At 39.9% G+C, this 16,044-nt stretch overlaps 1 protein-coding gene across 1 annotated transcript in view; it reads right to left on the bottom strand.

Moving 5' to 3' along the window:
• LOC138605031 (collagen alpha-1(II) chain) overlaps nucleotides 1–16,044 on the bottom strand; it is a 106,538-nt gene that overhangs the window by 22,866 nt on the left and 67,628 nt on the right. The window contains exons 16-36 of the mRNA XM_069677099.1: nucleotides 15,867–15,911; nucleotides 15,213–15,266; nucleotides 14,035–14,079; nucleotides 13,880–13,933; nucleotides 13,661–13,705; nucleotides 13,501–13,554; nucleotides 13,336–13,380; nucleotides 12,868–12,921; nucleotides 12,304–12,348; nucleotides 12,176–12,229; nucleotides 11,860–11,967; nucleotides 11,497–11,550; nucleotides 10,392–10,445; nucleotides 10,153–10,197; nucleotides 9,919–9,972; nucleotides 6,271–6,315; nucleotides 3,939–3,992; nucleotides 3,392–3,445; nucleotides 3,228–3,281; nucleotides 1,882–1,935; nucleotides 1,634–1,687 (exon numbers count right to left, since the gene is read on the bottom strand). Coding sequence (XP_069533200.1) covers nucleotides 1,634–1,687; nucleotides 1,882–1,935; nucleotides 3,228–3,281; nucleotides 3,392–3,445; nucleotides 3,939–3,992; nucleotides 6,271–6,315; nucleotides 9,919–9,972; nucleotides 10,153–10,197; nucleotides 10,392–10,445; nucleotides 11,497–11,550; nucleotides 11,860–11,967; nucleotides 12,176–12,229; nucleotides 12,304–12,348; nucleotides 12,868–12,921; nucleotides 13,336–13,380; nucleotides 13,501–13,554; nucleotides 13,661–13,705; nucleotides 13,880–13,933; nucleotides 14,035–14,079; nucleotides 15,213–15,266; nucleotides 15,867–15,911 — 1,125 coding nt within the window. The remainder of the gene's footprint in view (nucleotides 1–1,633; nucleotides 1,688–1,881; nucleotides 1,936–3,227; nucleotides 3,282–3,391; nucleotides 3,446–3,938; nucleotides 3,993–6,270; nucleotides 6,316–9,918; nucleotides 9,973–10,152; nucleotides 10,198–10,391; nucleotides 10,446–11,496; nucleotides 11,551–11,859; nucleotides 11,968–12,175; nucleotides 12,230–12,303; nucleotides 12,349–12,867; nucleotides 12,922–13,335; nucleotides 13,381–13,500; nucleotides 13,555–13,660; nucleotides 13,706–13,879; nucleotides 13,934–14,034; nucleotides 14,080–15,212; nucleotides 15,267–15,866; nucleotides 15,912–16,044) is intronic.

The following is a 16,044-nucleotide window of genomic DNA, read 5'->3' as shown; positions in this document are numbered from 1 at the left end:
CACATGATTGATGGATTCTTTCATTGGTTGAGGAAACTTTGACAAGTTTCAAGAACTAAGTTTAACCTTCCAGCTTCATAGAGACCAAAGCAGAGGAAAAGCCAGGCAAGGAATTTAGTTAGTTATTTCAATATCAATCAAGATAAGATAAAACTATATTGTCCGTTGGCACGGAAATGTGTCATGTATGACATGCTCTGAACAATCACACAGATCAACATGAAAACAACATAAAACACATCTGTAAGGTCATGCACGTACACACACATCCAAAATGTCCGGTGTCAGTTCATGTGCGAGTGTGTGTGTGGGGGCGAGATCTGATCGCAGTCTATTTGTTGGGAGGGGGTAGGGGTGGCATAGTACATGTATGGGAGGTATCACCTTCTTACACCCCACTTTGATTGGTTCAGCAGTGTTATACAGTGAGGAACGTACCTGTATGTCTATACTCCGCGGTATACAAGTCATTTTATTAGCACAAATCACAAAACAACTCTCTGCTGGAGTTTAATTTAGTGTTAAGTGCTCATGGTTTACGTAAAAGGTGCCTGTTGTGTTCCTCATTAAAAGCCTTCAAGCTCCATTGCTCCTCTCCTTTCACTCACTAATAAACAAAAACCTGCAGATACAGCCATTTTAATTATTGTACTGTACAATTTTGTCAACCTGTACAGAGTTAATTACACATCTGCTAAGGAGTGTGATGTAAGCTTTGTACACTGTATATACAAGTTAAAAAATGCTATTGAACTAGGGATGTGCATTTAGAATTCTTTTTTTAACTGGTTAACCGACACTCTTAACGTTTATAACGGGTTCACCGGCAAGATTAAAATGTACTTTTGGGATTGGATTAAAGTCTGGGACAAGGGATGCTAATTTAGATTTTTTTCTGACCAAAAAACAGACCCAGATTAACAGATAAGAATTAAAAACATTTTTTTAGAAAGAACAGCCAGAGACCGACAACAAGCTCTCCATCATGTGCGCTCATCTGTTTCCCAAATATACATGTATATAAAAAAAAGACAACATTTTATTTCACCGTTTAACTGGTAGTATTAACCGGTTAAAATTCTTAACGGTTGGTAACAGTTCACCGGTTAAAGTGCACATCCCTTCTCAACATCTACTTCTCAACAACATTTAGCACAATATTTGCCTGAATTAAATGAGACTATGAGAGGCTGTAGAGATATAACTCGTTTTCCTTATCCACCACCAGAACCTGCACAGTGGAACGGGGCTGAAACATTGGAACAAAACTGCTTTGTCATTGAGGATGTCACCTGGCACTCTGGAAGGCAGTTAGGGGACAGGCAGGAGGCCAGTGATTGGAGCAATTTATTTGTCCTCTGTCACTCTACCATTAGATTTGCCACCAATGCCCCCAAACAAAATCAATCACTGCGACTTGTTGGCCTCCATAAACAGGCAGTCCCTGCACACCAGCTGCACACTTCACTGGTTTACTTTAATTTACCAAACCCTCCTTTGTGTGACCCCATCATAGCTGCTGTCCTTATTAAATCCTGGGAACAAAACTCAGTTCTGCTCCCATATTCCCTCAACAGGTCACAGGGGTCAAAAGATGAGAAATAAAAAGTAAAAATATATTATAGACACTTACTGTAGGTCCCCGCTTCCCAACAGGCCCCGGTAAACCTCGTAAACCTGCCTCTCCCTGGTGCAGGAGAGAAAGAGGAGATTATTATTGTTATTGAAAGATGGCTTTTCACTCTCTGAACACCAAAGTTTCACACCCTCAGATGTTGTCAGGTCTGCGTGTCTTGACCTGTACAGTCTCTGCTTCTGTTCCTTTCTCTAATCAACAAACTCTCTTCACACAGCTATAACAACAAGGATTGAAGACTTTACCCGTTCTCCTATAAACCCTGGAGGACCACGCATGCCCACGTTCCCCTGGACACCCTGATGAGAGAAGGAACAACAGTTGGAAGAATTTCCTTAACCATCCATTCATGTCACAATGGCCAATCAAGGACTATATAACCTTCGCCAGAAAATTGTCAAGATTCATATCTGTGGCACAGCTTACAGATTATAGGCAGGGCTCATTATATTCTATTCTAAAATACCCAGGTTCATTTAAAGATCGGTTAAAGTCTCAGACTGTAGAGCAGGGCTTTGACGTTTTGGGAGACACACTTCTATTTCATTAGGAGCATCTTTGCACGACTGGGTAGGACACCCCTTTGCCACCATAATAGCTGGACTCCATCCAATGTGTAAAAGATACGCCCGGGTGCAACACAAACAGGGCTTAAGTCTAACTGGTGCACAGGACGTAATTTAAAGTCCGTCGTAACCTTCAGCTTTAAGTCGGACGTAAGGTAACGACCAGGTGTACACCCAGCTGGCGCACAAAACATTCAGGTCCATGTTGGTATGCTAGGAAACATGCAGTTTATGCTGATTTGTAAGGTGCCCATACAGGTTTACCTTTTAAAGTTGGACAGTGTATGCCTATTTGCCTTTTTGCCAAAAGTTAGATAAGATGATCGCAACAACTGCGATACATGTAAACTAAACAGAAAGCTAGTGCTAGCTAGGAGTTATCTTAACTTTGCTGGAAAGAGAGGGCAACGGCTAACCTGGCTACTTCAAGCACTAAACTCCCAGTAAAAAGTATTAGCATCTGCCGGTTGCTAGACCAAAAGACGTTTTATCCGACTGTGCAGTTTTGCTAAGTCTGTGCACACTGTGGCTAGAGAGCCCTGTTCTCATTTGACAGGAGTCATCGTCTGTTGCTTAAATTATTTTTTGACTGATTAAACTATACTACTGATTACTGATTAAACTGATTAAGATATATAACAAGTGAATTATTGAGTTTTAAAGGTGTAGGGTGGTGTGCTTGTTTTAACCCTTGTTTTGCTGGCTGTGTTAAGTACATCTGGATCAATGTTTGGATATACGTAGTTCACAGCAAGAAGGCAAGTAGGGTAAATTATTTTTATGACTTTTTTAGTCTTTGAAGGATCTGGTCTTTAATCATATTTTCTCCTCCCCCTTTCTGCTTCAATAGGACAGAACTGACTATAAACTCGGGTACACTTCCCTTTTGCAGGAAAACCAATTAACTGTATTTATAATACATTTTAACAGTATATTGTTCATGCACTTCTGCATACATTTTATATAGGCTTTGAAAAGGTAGTACAGGTGCATCCTTGAATGTGTCCTGCTAAGGAATCACTTACATACATGCCTACTGGGCCCTGAGGTCCCTCCACGCCTGGCTTCCCTGTAAAACCCTGAGAAAACACATGGAAAACACACATCTACATAACACATACTGACAAACATGCAGCCGATATGTGTTAATGTAATGGAGGTCATGACTGCTTTAAGGCTGCAGACTCACCTTGTCTCCTGGGGGTCCTGGTGGTCCTGGCGGTCCTGGTTTCCCTGGTGGCCCCTGTCAGATAAAAACACTCAATAAGCGAAGGTCTAAAGTAGATCTGATTATCTGTTCAGACACTTTAATTTGCAGCACTGCATAGGCATCAAATAGGCCCAAAAACCTTGAACTTTGAGGTGACATTGAAAGTAAAAAGAGGAATGCTGCTGATCAAGCATTCATTTAATGAAATCACTTGCAGAAAAACGCTTGTTTGCTGTCTGACTGCAGCGAGATTAGAAGATTGCTTTACTGCAATGTTTTTGCTCAGGTTAGTTTCTCAGATGTTATAAAAAAATATCCTGGCTGTTGATTTAAACACCTTTTTCACAGGAAACAGATTTACAATTTCCTCAAGCTATATGCTTCAAAGGATCTGTTCATCTCCAACAAACTTCCTGCCTGGCTGCCTCCTCTCTGAAAATCTCAATTTCACACAAATCAAATCCTCTGTAGTAGTTGACCCTCTGTCCTCTAAAAGACACAACCACAGAATAACAATACAGCCTACCAGAGAGCCTGGTGTGCCATCAACTCCTCTGTTCCCAGCGATTCCTTGAAAACCCTGAAAAGGGAAGCAAAAGTTATTAAAAATGCATTAAGAAACAGCACAAGAGACGAAAAGGGACAGAACGGGATGAGAGAAAACATTATAGGAGTTGCAAAGCTCAACAAAAATATATAAGTACAAAGTCATTTATTACTAGTAATTAACACAGTAAGACATGCACTGAGCTGTTAAATTACTGGTTGAAATTAGTTGAATGAGCATTTTATGGATGGTTGCTTAATCTGCCGTTTAATTGTTTTTTGGTCATTTCAGTAAAAGGATTCATGAGGCTACTCCCGAAATGTCAGCATGGGTAATGTATAGGTGATTAAGAGTTTAATTTAAGGCTCTTTAACGGCTGCATTTTTCTTTGTTAACTTGAGCAATGGATAATACGGAGACTGTTAATTTGGGAATACAAAACTTGTTACTCAGCAGTACACATGACGTCCTTTCAGTGAAACACATGAAAACATTTGGTCTGGAATGAATTTTCATGCTAGTTTCATTGAAAGGAAATCGTTATGCTGCAACATTCAATTATATTTTTGGTAATAGTGTGATTCCAACTTTGTGACACCAGTTTAAAGAAGTCATTTCCTATTTACCGCTAAAATGGTCTTCCCAGTCTGGTGAACAGGCCTGCCCAGAGCCCAGAGCCCAGAGCGCTGACTTCAAACCCATCCAACCACCTTTGGAATGAACTGGAACACCGACTGTGAGCCAGGCCTCATCACCCAACATCAGAGTCAGAACTCACTAACTCTTTTGAGGCCGAATGGGAGAAAAACTCTGTCATGTTCCAAAATCTGGTGGAAAGCCTTCCAAGACGAGTGGAAGCTTTTATAGCTGCAGATTAGCGGCCATGGTTTGGAATGATGATGACCTCTTACTATGCATCTTACTGCACTCTGTGTTCATTAGTTAACTGGTCATCACTATCCATGCGCAGAACATTGCACTGGTAGCGCTTTATCTACAAATCCATTCCCGGACTGTTGCCCATTTACTTATCCACCTACATCTCACATAAACAGTGCTGCTGCAGCTTACGCTCATAAGGTTTCATCACTTTGTCCGTACTGAATTCAGTAAAAAGGCCTTTTGCTACTCTGCCCCATCAACCTGGAACACACTACAGAAGAATTTAAAGCTGTCCAGCTTAATTCCCTTTGGGAAATTTAAAATACTTTTAACAAACATGGAAAGAGCGTCTGTAGGAACTTGATCATGTAACAAGTGACTTTAATTGACACTGATTTTATCATTGTTTTGTATCTCTGTATTGAATGTCCTGTCTGTCTGTAACTCCATGTTGTTGCTGCTGTCTAAGCAGGTCTCTCTTGAGAATGAAACCACGTGTCTCAATGAGATCACCTAAATAAATGCTAAATAAATTAATAAAATATGAGAGAAATTTTGAAGTATCCACATTATTCTCACCAGAGTTTTTCTATACAACAAGTAAGTGTAAGCATCAGGGATCTCCCAACTTTAATTCTAAACTGAATATTGATCCAAACAAAATTCACATTTTTATCTTCAAAATAAAAAGCAGGGCTGGCGATGCCCCCAGAAGTCCAAAGTAAAACACTTAAATAAGAAAGACAACACAGCAGAGCTTTTGGAGACCCTATGCTGGAGAAACTGAAGAGTTCCGAGATTATACAAATCAATATTTGGTCGACAAAAAACTAAAATATCTGTATCTGGTGTCTTTATGCAGGTTTCCCAAATATAGTGATGCAAGTTATGGTTGGTATCAAATAAAGGAAGTCAATTTGCTCAATTTGCACAAAATGGCAGTAATATAAAACTTGATACCATGTCCTATCTTTTAAAGAAGAATTTTAAAAACGTAAACAGTTTTCAGGGCATACAGCTTTGATCTGCTGGGAATCAAGCCTCAATAGTCTAATAAGGCTTAAACATCTGTCCTGAATTAAAGTGTGTATAAAATCTTGGAATGGAATTTTGGATTTGGAGGATCATGACACCCCTCCTCGGCACGTGTGATACATACATACACACATGAGCTTACATGAACTTTCAGAGAAAACACCTGATATCTTTAACTGCCTGGTAGCAAGTTCTGTTCCCTCTTGTTAAAACGTTTTTTTCTGTTTGCCTGCTCATGAATCAATAAACCCTCCATATGTAATCCTGGGCTGTCTTGTAAACTGTAATTATGTGTTTTTACTCGGCTGAACCCTGCAGCGTGTGGCACAGGGCCAGCTGGGGGGATGATGTCATGAGCTGAACGTGGAGGTCATTCTGAGGCTAACAGTCTCACCGTTGGTCCTTTACTGCCAGCACTGCCAGCTGCACCCGAGGGACCCTGAAACACAAAGAAAAGCTGTCTTTTAGAATGAAAATAATAAATATTGTCAATAAAATTAATTCAACACATGAATCTAATCTAATCTTATCAGGTAATTTACTCTTTAAATTTCTGTTTGATGTTTAATGTGTTCTCTTGCTGAGAGGTTAGTTTGAAGATTGATGCCACTCTTATACAGAATGTAACCTTTAAATAAAATAAATGATATTACAGTATTGTTCAGTAAAGGCAATGAATATCTGAGGTGATATAACCTTACTGCTAAGCAGACTAGTGATGCTAACGTTTTACCAAATTACATCCAAAACATTCATGCTGCAAAATATAAGGCTAAGGCTCAATCAGCCCACACTTGGAGGCGGTCTTTGATGCATGAGGCCACCTTCTTTCAGCATTGTGTACAAAAATGTTACCTAGACCAAAGTGAAGGACCGCCTACCCTACGTATCCAGGGCAACAATGACATTGTGTGACAGACTCCCTTGTTATTGATGCCAGCTTAAATACTTCTGCGCTATGCCTCGTGATATCTTTTGGCTTCATCATTTCCCATGTTATTCCTGGCATGTGGAAACGTACTTTATGCATTGAAGTGGGCTTTGCAGGAAAACACAGGACATCCTGTATTGATTCTGTAAGGGACAGTGCATTTTATTTTTCAATATGAGACAATCCTGTAGATGCAAGAGAGAATAGGGCGAGACAGGAGGATGGACTTACATAATACAAATCCAGTCTTTGTGTTACTCTAAACAAAAACTTCATACACTTCACTAATAAATCTCAGCACTCTAAAAACCATTAGAGACTTCTTATATCCAGTCCAGACTTCTGTTCACTCATCCACATGAGCACATCTCACTCTCTTCTTCTATTATTTGCTAAAATAAGATGATACAAGCTACGTGTATATTTGTAAACAGAGCGGGGAAGTGCGATCCAATCACAGGTGGTCACTAGAGCTACACACTCAACGCATGTTAATACCTCGTCTGAACTTGCTCTACTAAAATAAGCAGGGAAACTCTCTCCGCTCTGTCCAAAGGTTAAATAATCTGCAGGGGATATGTGTGCTGGACTATTTATTGGATCTGGCAACCTCAGAGTTAAGACAAGACTCCAGCGGATGTACGGATTTAACAATCCAGATTTAACCTGGTAATTGGTGAACTTAAGAGTTGCTAAATAGTCCCTAAATATCAAACCACTCATTCCTTTTGTTAATCTGATTTATACATTTTTTTGTACAAATTTGTTTCTAGATACTTTATTAAATCAAGACACTGACTTGATACAAATGAAACTGCAATGGAGACCTTTTAAAGCTGAGTCACCACTTTAGGACTGCATATGCCAAATAAACTAAAACAAAGAATAGTAGAACAACCCCATATGACATAAATAATTAACTGATTACCAAAATGACTACAATCTATCTTCTGTCAATCTGCAAATACATTAATCGACTAATTGTTGATTATGAGGATCGAAACTTTTTGCAAGTTATCCCTCTATTATAATGAGACAAATCTCACAGTTAAATGCTGTTTGTCAGTTTTGTATAAAATACTGTGATGAACTCTGCTTCACTTGTTGTAGAGCTGAAAATGTGCAACAGCTTCAACAGTACTGCTATACTGCACAAGACTGCCTCCTGCTGTCTGAACCAACTATTACTACACACTGTAGGAGCTCTGACGGTTTGAGGCCATTTCCAGCCGTAGTCTGTCAGCTGTCCCTCCTTTAAGCTTGCTTCAAATAGCCAAAAACCTTGTTTTCAAGGAGCATCATTTTGAAGTGTTTTTCTTCTATTCTCATCACACACTTCAGCCGTCTGTATTATTACTAAGTTCTGTATTATATATTTCTTAAAGTAATAATCTCGAAGATTTTCTTTTCAATAAATGTCTGTTTAGTAGGTCTGTCTAGGAAGTGGCCACAAATGATTCCCTCAGTGTCCACACTGGAGGGAAATGAAATAGAGGTGGTTCACATGTATAAATACTTGGGTGTCTTGATTGATGACTCACTCACTTTCAAGCCGCATGTGGAGAAACTTGTGAAGACTCTGAGGCTAAACAGGGGTTTTTATTTCTGAAACAAGTTGTGTTTTTCTTTCAATGCAAAAAAGCGTCTTGTCGCTTCAACTTTTTTGTCTGTGTTGGATTTTGGAGATCATGAATGCATCTGCTCAATGTCTTTGAAAGGTTGACACTGTTAACCATGCGTCTCTGAGGTTTATTACCAACTGTAAAGTGCTGACACACCACTGTGAGTTATACTCTCGGGTGGGATGGCCTGCTCTAGCCACCCAAAGGACCCATCATTGGTATACTTTCATTTATAAGGCAATACTCGGGCTACTGCCCACCTACATTTGTCTCTTAATTGCACAGAGAAATGCTGATCCTTACTCTTTCCGTTCACAAGACCATTTGTTGCTTTCTGTTCCATATGCCCGTACTGAATTGGGTAAAAAGGCTTTTGTTCACTCTGCACCTTTTGCATGGAATCTGTTGCAGAAAGACTGGAAACTAACTGAGTTAATCTCATTGAGCGCTTTTAAATCCAAATTGAGAGTTCTTGAGGCCGACTCCACAGCATGCACTTGTTTTTCATAATTTGCTTGTAAATTTTATTTTTTTGTTTGTGTTTTAACTTTGTAATTTTGTAACTGTGTTTTGTATTTGCTGCTGCCTATCTTGGCCAGGTTCTTAATCTCAATGGGATTTCTCCTGGTTAAATAAATGTTAAATAAAAATGTAATAAAATAAGTTACTATCTATCACCAAATGAGGTAACACAATGGTGATTGAGCCTGTGGCCCACTGATGAAAGACTTTGCATTTGCAGTATTACAGACTGGGTGTCTGTGGCGACTTTCACAGAAAAAATCACAAGCGGCGCCCAGTTAGTGACACGTTTTCCATCAGCCAGCAGTGGTTGGTCTGCCAGAGAGGGTAGGCGGAGCTAAGTGACTGCTTTTCCGGTCTCTGCAACTGTTGTGAGTAAACAGTAATCTACTATGGCTGAACAAACAAAGAAAAGATGGATGACTACAGATACAACTTCAAAAATAAGTGAAAATCCAAAGAAAAAGAAACAAATTGGATGCTCAGATGAAGGCAAACAGTCTAAAAAGAAAAGCGACCATCAGCGAGTAAAATCAAGAGTTACAACCGGAGCCAACCGTGGACGTCACACATGCAACACAATCTGGATATCTGGGAAGTGTGCTCCCGCAATTACTGTTTATCGCCAACGAGAACAAAACTGAGAGCTTTGAGATGACCACTTTAAAGGCATATCTAGGGACAGGCATTGCAAATTATCTGAGCCTCTAAACGTGTTCTGTGTTTGTTTGTCCCCTATGCAAGTAAACATTATAAAAATAAACCTTAAAAAAGGACACAATATTGGGACTAAAACAAGAATGGGTTGTGACGTGTATAAAATAAGTCCCCATAATAATTGGAAAAAAAGAAGTTCATAGAATAATAAATGCTTGTATAGTATGTGGCAGGAAGTAGAGGACACACAGAAGGACACACACACAGCATTTACAGGTGATGGGATTGAAATATGATAGAGAATGGGAACCTGTGTACCAGGCTTTCCTTCTGCTCCCTCTGGTCCAGGAGGCCCCGTCAAACCCTGGAAGGGATCAACCAAAAACACACAAAGTTGATCTAGAACAGAAACATTTGGTTGGTAAGCATAAAAATCTGCTTAATCATGATTGGAAAGAAAATCTGATATAAGGGATGTACACGTTAAAATTCATACATCAAGCATAACAATTTGAAGGTAAAGAGCAGGTCAAGGCAAGCTTACCGATGGGCCCGGTTGGCCAGTGGTGCCTCTCTGTCCTGTCCGACCCTGCAGGAAAAGGAAGACAGATGGTCACGTTTGTAGCAAATACAGCATTAAAAGCAACTTATAGAACAGGTACCTATTTGTGAGGAAAGTGAAAAAGGATTGCATTTGTATGCTGGGCTCTAATTTGGATAGCTACGTTTTCAGATGGTTTAACTTTATATATATTCATATATTACTTAAATCTTATGTAATACCTTGCCTCCTCGGGGTCCTGGTTTGCCGGTTCGTCCATCTGATCCCCTGTTGCCCTTCAAGAAAGTTCAGATGTTAGTAACTGTGGCTCAGCATCAACAGCCAGTAAAACACTGCCTTCATTTGCCTTTGTGTTCCTCTGTCTGTTGTCTGTTCTTCTACATATTTGTGTGTCATAATTTGGTTAAATATTATATCTGTCCCACATGACATAAGTAGCGTTGTAAGAAAGTAATTCTTTTACACATTCATATTAGGTTCTTAATATTATTTTAGTCTGCAAATAGAGAAACTACACATCACATGTGTATTGCACTGAATCGTGGTTTATTAAGTCAGTGGAGTCTGTTGAACTTTGCTCCCTAAGCATCTCTCTGGAAGTCTGCGTGAGTCAGCTTGTGGCCCCTCGTGGACTGTGTTCATTGGAGCTTTGGACATCTATCGGAACTCGCAGACTTTCTGGGAATGCACAATAAAAGTGTGCATGTCTGCAAGGAGTGGTGAATCTGGAAATTTGGATTAGCCAGACACCTGTTATGAGCTTTGATACTTTACACTAGAGAGAGGGTGTCTCTGTAAGACTGTTCAGAATGTATATGGACTGTAGTAAGGATGTAATTTGAAGGGAAGTAAAAGATAGACACCAGGAGAGTCCAGTATGGTTTGCCAGTATGTCAGGTGTTGGTGATGTTAATAAGCTGGTCATCAGCTCGTTTGTCTCCTGGGCCACACTAACATAACATTTATAACAGAAGTCTTGACACAGAAAAAGACAATTATTTTATTTCCCTGCAAGGGATCTAAAACAGACAAATACAAGATGACATGTGCCTGAAAGAAGGCTCACGGTTATTATTTAACAGCTGATTTACTCGAGGGCTGAATTAGACTTCAGATGTGTCTAATTAAATTCCAATTAAAACCTGATTTACATACAGACATATATAGTCTGACGCGCACGCTGCAGACAAAGGGCTTTAGAACTCTTTGATATATTGGATTGTTAAATGTACATGCGGCAGGAAACTGGAAGCGTTGTGACGTTTAAATCAACACATGAAGTCAACTGACATTTCTTGGTATTTAGACACACAAGTCATCACTGACCTTTAACCCACGGCTGCCCTGTTTTCCCTGAAGGCCAGTTTCTCCATTTGTGCCCTGAATGAAGGAATATAAAAGTCAGTCAAGCTGATCTCCTTTTTCACCTCTACCAGGCAGCTCTCGCTCCTGGTTAAAAGAGCGTGTAATACAATATCATGCTGCAAATACTATGCTGCATTGTAGCAACAGAGTGGCATGTTGTGGCGACAAACGTATTTTTCTTATTGCATGTGTAAATCATCTTGCTAGAAAAGTTAAAACATGATGCATGTGATCTGAATACAAGTTACAGCTTCACCATCAGGATAGTTTATATAATAGCTTATAAACAGTAAGTATGCTTTAAAATAGTGCTGTTCACTGTACCTCAGTGCCCGTGGAGCCAGGCTGGCCCTTGGTGCCTGGGAAACCTTGGAAGCCTGTGGTGCCCCTCTCTCCCTGAGGACCCCTAATACCTGCTGCCCCTTGAATACCCTGAGATCAAAACAGAAACAAAGACTTTATCTTAATGAACTGGAAGAGACCTTTTTGAATCATACACTACATTCGATGAGTCTTTTAGCATTTTGGGAAACATGCTTATGTCTTATCTCTGTAACGTTGTCAGGCAACCAGGAAGCACAACAACATTGTATTATTCTCTTCTTTCAGTGTAGTAAAACAGAAAGTTATTGGCTCCTACTTTGTCGCCTTTAGGTCCTGGATCCCCCTTGTCCCCATCTGGTCCCCTGTTACCCTGTGAAGAATTAAATGGGAGGTTCAAGGGAGGTTCAACCTATATATGTTTTTAAATCTATCACAAGCACCTACCGTTATCCCGGGAAAACCTATTGGACCCCGTCTCCCAGGTGCACCCTATAAATAAGCCAAAAAAGGGTTATAATTGATTAAGTACTTAAGGGACAATGAGCACATTAAGAAACAAATAATTCAAAGCTCAGACAAGGGAATGATAACACTTGACACTGAAATAATTAAAAGAGGATTAAATGGCTCGTGAAGATGGGAGTTATTGTAAAAAACATAATCTGTAGAATGAGCTTCACCCTGCGCAGCATGGCGAGTATAAGATACACTATAGAGGCTTCAGTGTTGCCAACCATTGTGTCCACTGAGACAATACAGCCAGCAGATGGCACTGTGAGGCTGCAGTAAGCTGTCAACCAACAGAGTGATTGTAGACATCAGTGAGAAAGCATCTGTAAGGTCTGTGGTAAGAAAACAGTCATCAAACGCTGCAGTAGAGTGGGACTGAATCCAACATTCACAGCTGCTTGTAACAGTCTTACATACTGATCTGCGTGTGTGCCTACATGTGATTGAATGTAATGTTGTGGTGTATTACCCTTGAGAATATGTTCAAGTGCTACTCACCATGGGCCCTTCAAAGCCGGGATCCCCCCTGGCTCCAATGGGCCCCAAAGGCCCCTGATAGAAAAGAAAAACAAAAGTACCATCAAAGAAGGAAAACGCTGATAAGATACCGTTTTCTTTGTTCTGAGACAGACTGACATATACTATCATCTCCCTGTACATGCTGATGTATAACCCTGGACCTTCCGTCATGATCTATCTGTCTGTCTGTATGTCTGTCTATTTTATTTAAATAGTTTATTTATTTATAAGAATTGACAGCTATATCATGATATGAATCATTATCTGGATATAAAACCTGTATCAGGATATGACATTTTGTCATACTGCACAGCCCTATTTTAGAATACTCTGAATAATGAAATCAAATCAAATGCATCATCAAATAATTCTTAGAAAATTATTCGAAGAGTGGATTGACAAATAAAAGGTTGGAAAAAAGGGTTAACTGGATGAGAACAAACTTACAGGATCTCCTTTAGGTCCAGCAGCACCAGTCATTCCTTGATGTCCCTGTTAAAGGGGAACAGATTGACTTTAACCTTCTACACTTTACTGGCTGCAAAGTAAAAGAAGCAGCACCCCAACAAGTCAGAAGTCTCCACTAACAGTTTGACCTTGAAATATACTTACTTGGGTTCCTCGGAGCCCTGGAGGTCCCATCTGTCCCTCTAAACCAGGAGGCCCCTAGTCGACAGAAACCAAAGGTAACACATTTTATGCCAAACAAAGTGTCTAAACATTTCCAGAAAGTTGAATAACTGCAGCATATGTAAGCAAATAAAGTGTATACCTGTGGGCCTGAGGGGCCCACACTGCCAGCAGGGCCGATGTCCCCCTGAAAGAAACAATAAACTATTTAAACACACAGGAAGTAACCTGCAAACGAAGGCTGTAAACTAAATCTACAACTATTTTGATGATCCATTTTCATTTTTTTAACACGTTCACCACCATAAGCTTGCATATTGCAACTGCTTTTTAATAAATACTTGTTGCTGTGTAGTCTTACCCTTGAGCCATTAACTCCTTGAGCGCCGACTCCTCCTGTAAAACCTGCCGCACCCTGTGACATTCACAAAAACAACTACCGTATTATACATTTATATTCATATTTGTCTGTACTTATTGACAGAATGTTGTCACCTAATTCATCTGTCTACTTACCATCGGCCCAGGTGGACCTGGAGGGCCATCGAGTCCTCTTTCTCCCTGGTCACAACAAGTTTATAACATCATGAATTATTACAGTCACTCACAATAAAAAAAAGTACATGAAGATTTTAAACATCTATGTCCTCCTAAAAGGTCTATCAACTTCATTGAATTTTGCATGAAAAATAAAAACAGCCCATGTAGGTTATTCAGAGGAATGTGCAGCATCTATGTTACAATCTACACCGGCTGTGACTACAGCAAAGATGAGTCTCAAAGTTAGCCAATGGTAGTTACGATTCCTTACCATAAATAGGGGTGGCAGTGACGCTAAAGTGTGCAGTCCACTGGAAACAGTAGAAGAAAACTTTGCAACCGACTTATTTCTGAATTGTGCATACATTCTATTTTTATATAGGATGTAGCTTCAAATGAGAATGAATTAATAGGATTGTTACACCCAGATGTTGAGGAAATGTACATATTCATTGCTCTTTCAAAATTATCTTGCCTGATCATCTAGTCGATCAATAACTTCAGTAGGAAACTGAAATCGAAGTTGGCCAAAATGAAGAGATCACATGGTTTGACATGGATTCCTTGGTTGTGGGCATGTATTTACAGAGCAGTCAATGGCTTTCTACGCGTCACTGACGCAGCGGGGAAAAATAGACTTGACGCGTAAAACAAACGGAGCAGCAGAAAATGACTTGCATATACCGCCCACCTCCCGCGCAGCATATGCGGCTGGTGGAGATTGCAGCATTAAATTACATTGGAGTAGTTCTGTCCCAGCACACGTGTGTCAAAACAGTTGGTACAGCCGCACAAAGCACTTTGTTTTCTACAATATTTTTCATAATATGGGCTTCAAAACAAGCTGAAAAAACACTGTATCCACTATTTATGGCTTAACCACAGAAAGAAGCCAAGCTCAATAGTTTGGAATGAGAATGTAATATAATTAAAGGAGGTCATTTATTGTTTGTTAAAAATCTCAATAATTATAGTTGCTGTGGGATAATCCTAATCCTTTGGTTGTCAAGATTGCCACATGAAAATATAGTGAAGCACTCGAGCAGTAGGAAAGAGTGACAGATATGACAACCAAACAGAACAAACAACTATACAAAAGCCTAAAATCTTTTTTGGCAAACAGCTTAAAAGCAACTGGATGGCACATCACTCACATCAGGCCCAAGGGTCCCCTCTGGCCCATCGCCACCTCGGATCCCCCGAGGCCCCTGCAGAGAAGATTCAATGTCAACTTAACAACAAGACATCATTATGACACAAAAAGGACACTGTATTCAAAGTGAGGATTAATCAAAAAGATAACACTCTACTGCTGGCCAGTGTGCCTGTGCTATTACTGTAAGGCAGACATTCTGATTTCATGCCAAGCACAATCAAAGGAAACCGAGAATAGGCCGAAGAGAAAATGGGAGTCAGTGCCTTGCTGCCTGGAATTTAAAGTTCAAAGAAGGACTGGATTAGGGATTAGAAAGGATTCAGGGTTCACGTCTTTCTTAGACAAAAGCTGACTGTTTGTTTTGTTCTCTCTCTCATTTTACACCACTTGCAAGAAGTGTATAACACAAGGACGGCTGTTATTGTCATTCTTATTGTTTTAAATGGATCATGTAGTGTGCTGGCGTCTTGTCAAGCAGAGTGTAGATGGCATGCTCTTCATGTAATCAGCTTAATGTCACAGATAAATGGGAAATGCTCCTGGCTTAGGAACGACCAAATTTATTTCCAAGGCTTATGAATATAATGTAAAATCCCTGCAGGAGTTCCTAGTTTGTTCTAGGAACTAAACAGGAAGGAAACAAGACACTTACTGGGGATCCAATAGGACCAGGTGGGCCCAGTAAACCAGTTGAGCCCTAAACAAAGAAAAATCACAGTCCAGGATCACTACACTGAATAATTCATTATAAGCAACATGGTATCTCTGCAGCACTCAAGTTACTAAGAGCTCTTCTGTTAATGTTGTGAAACATTGTTTGTCAGTTATGC

This window comes from Semicossyphus pulcher, unplaced genomic scaffold (assembly GCF_022749685.1).
Source record: "Semicossyphus pulcher isolate SPU_LCO1_2020_fin unplaced genomic scaffold, fSemPul1.0.p SCAF_28, whole genome shotgun sequence".
Classification (NCBI taxonomy): Eukaryota; Metazoa; Chordata; class Actinopteri; order Labriformes; family Labridae; genus Semicossyphus; species Semicossyphus pulcher.
This window is presented reverse-complemented; position numbering and strand designations above follow the sequence as displayed.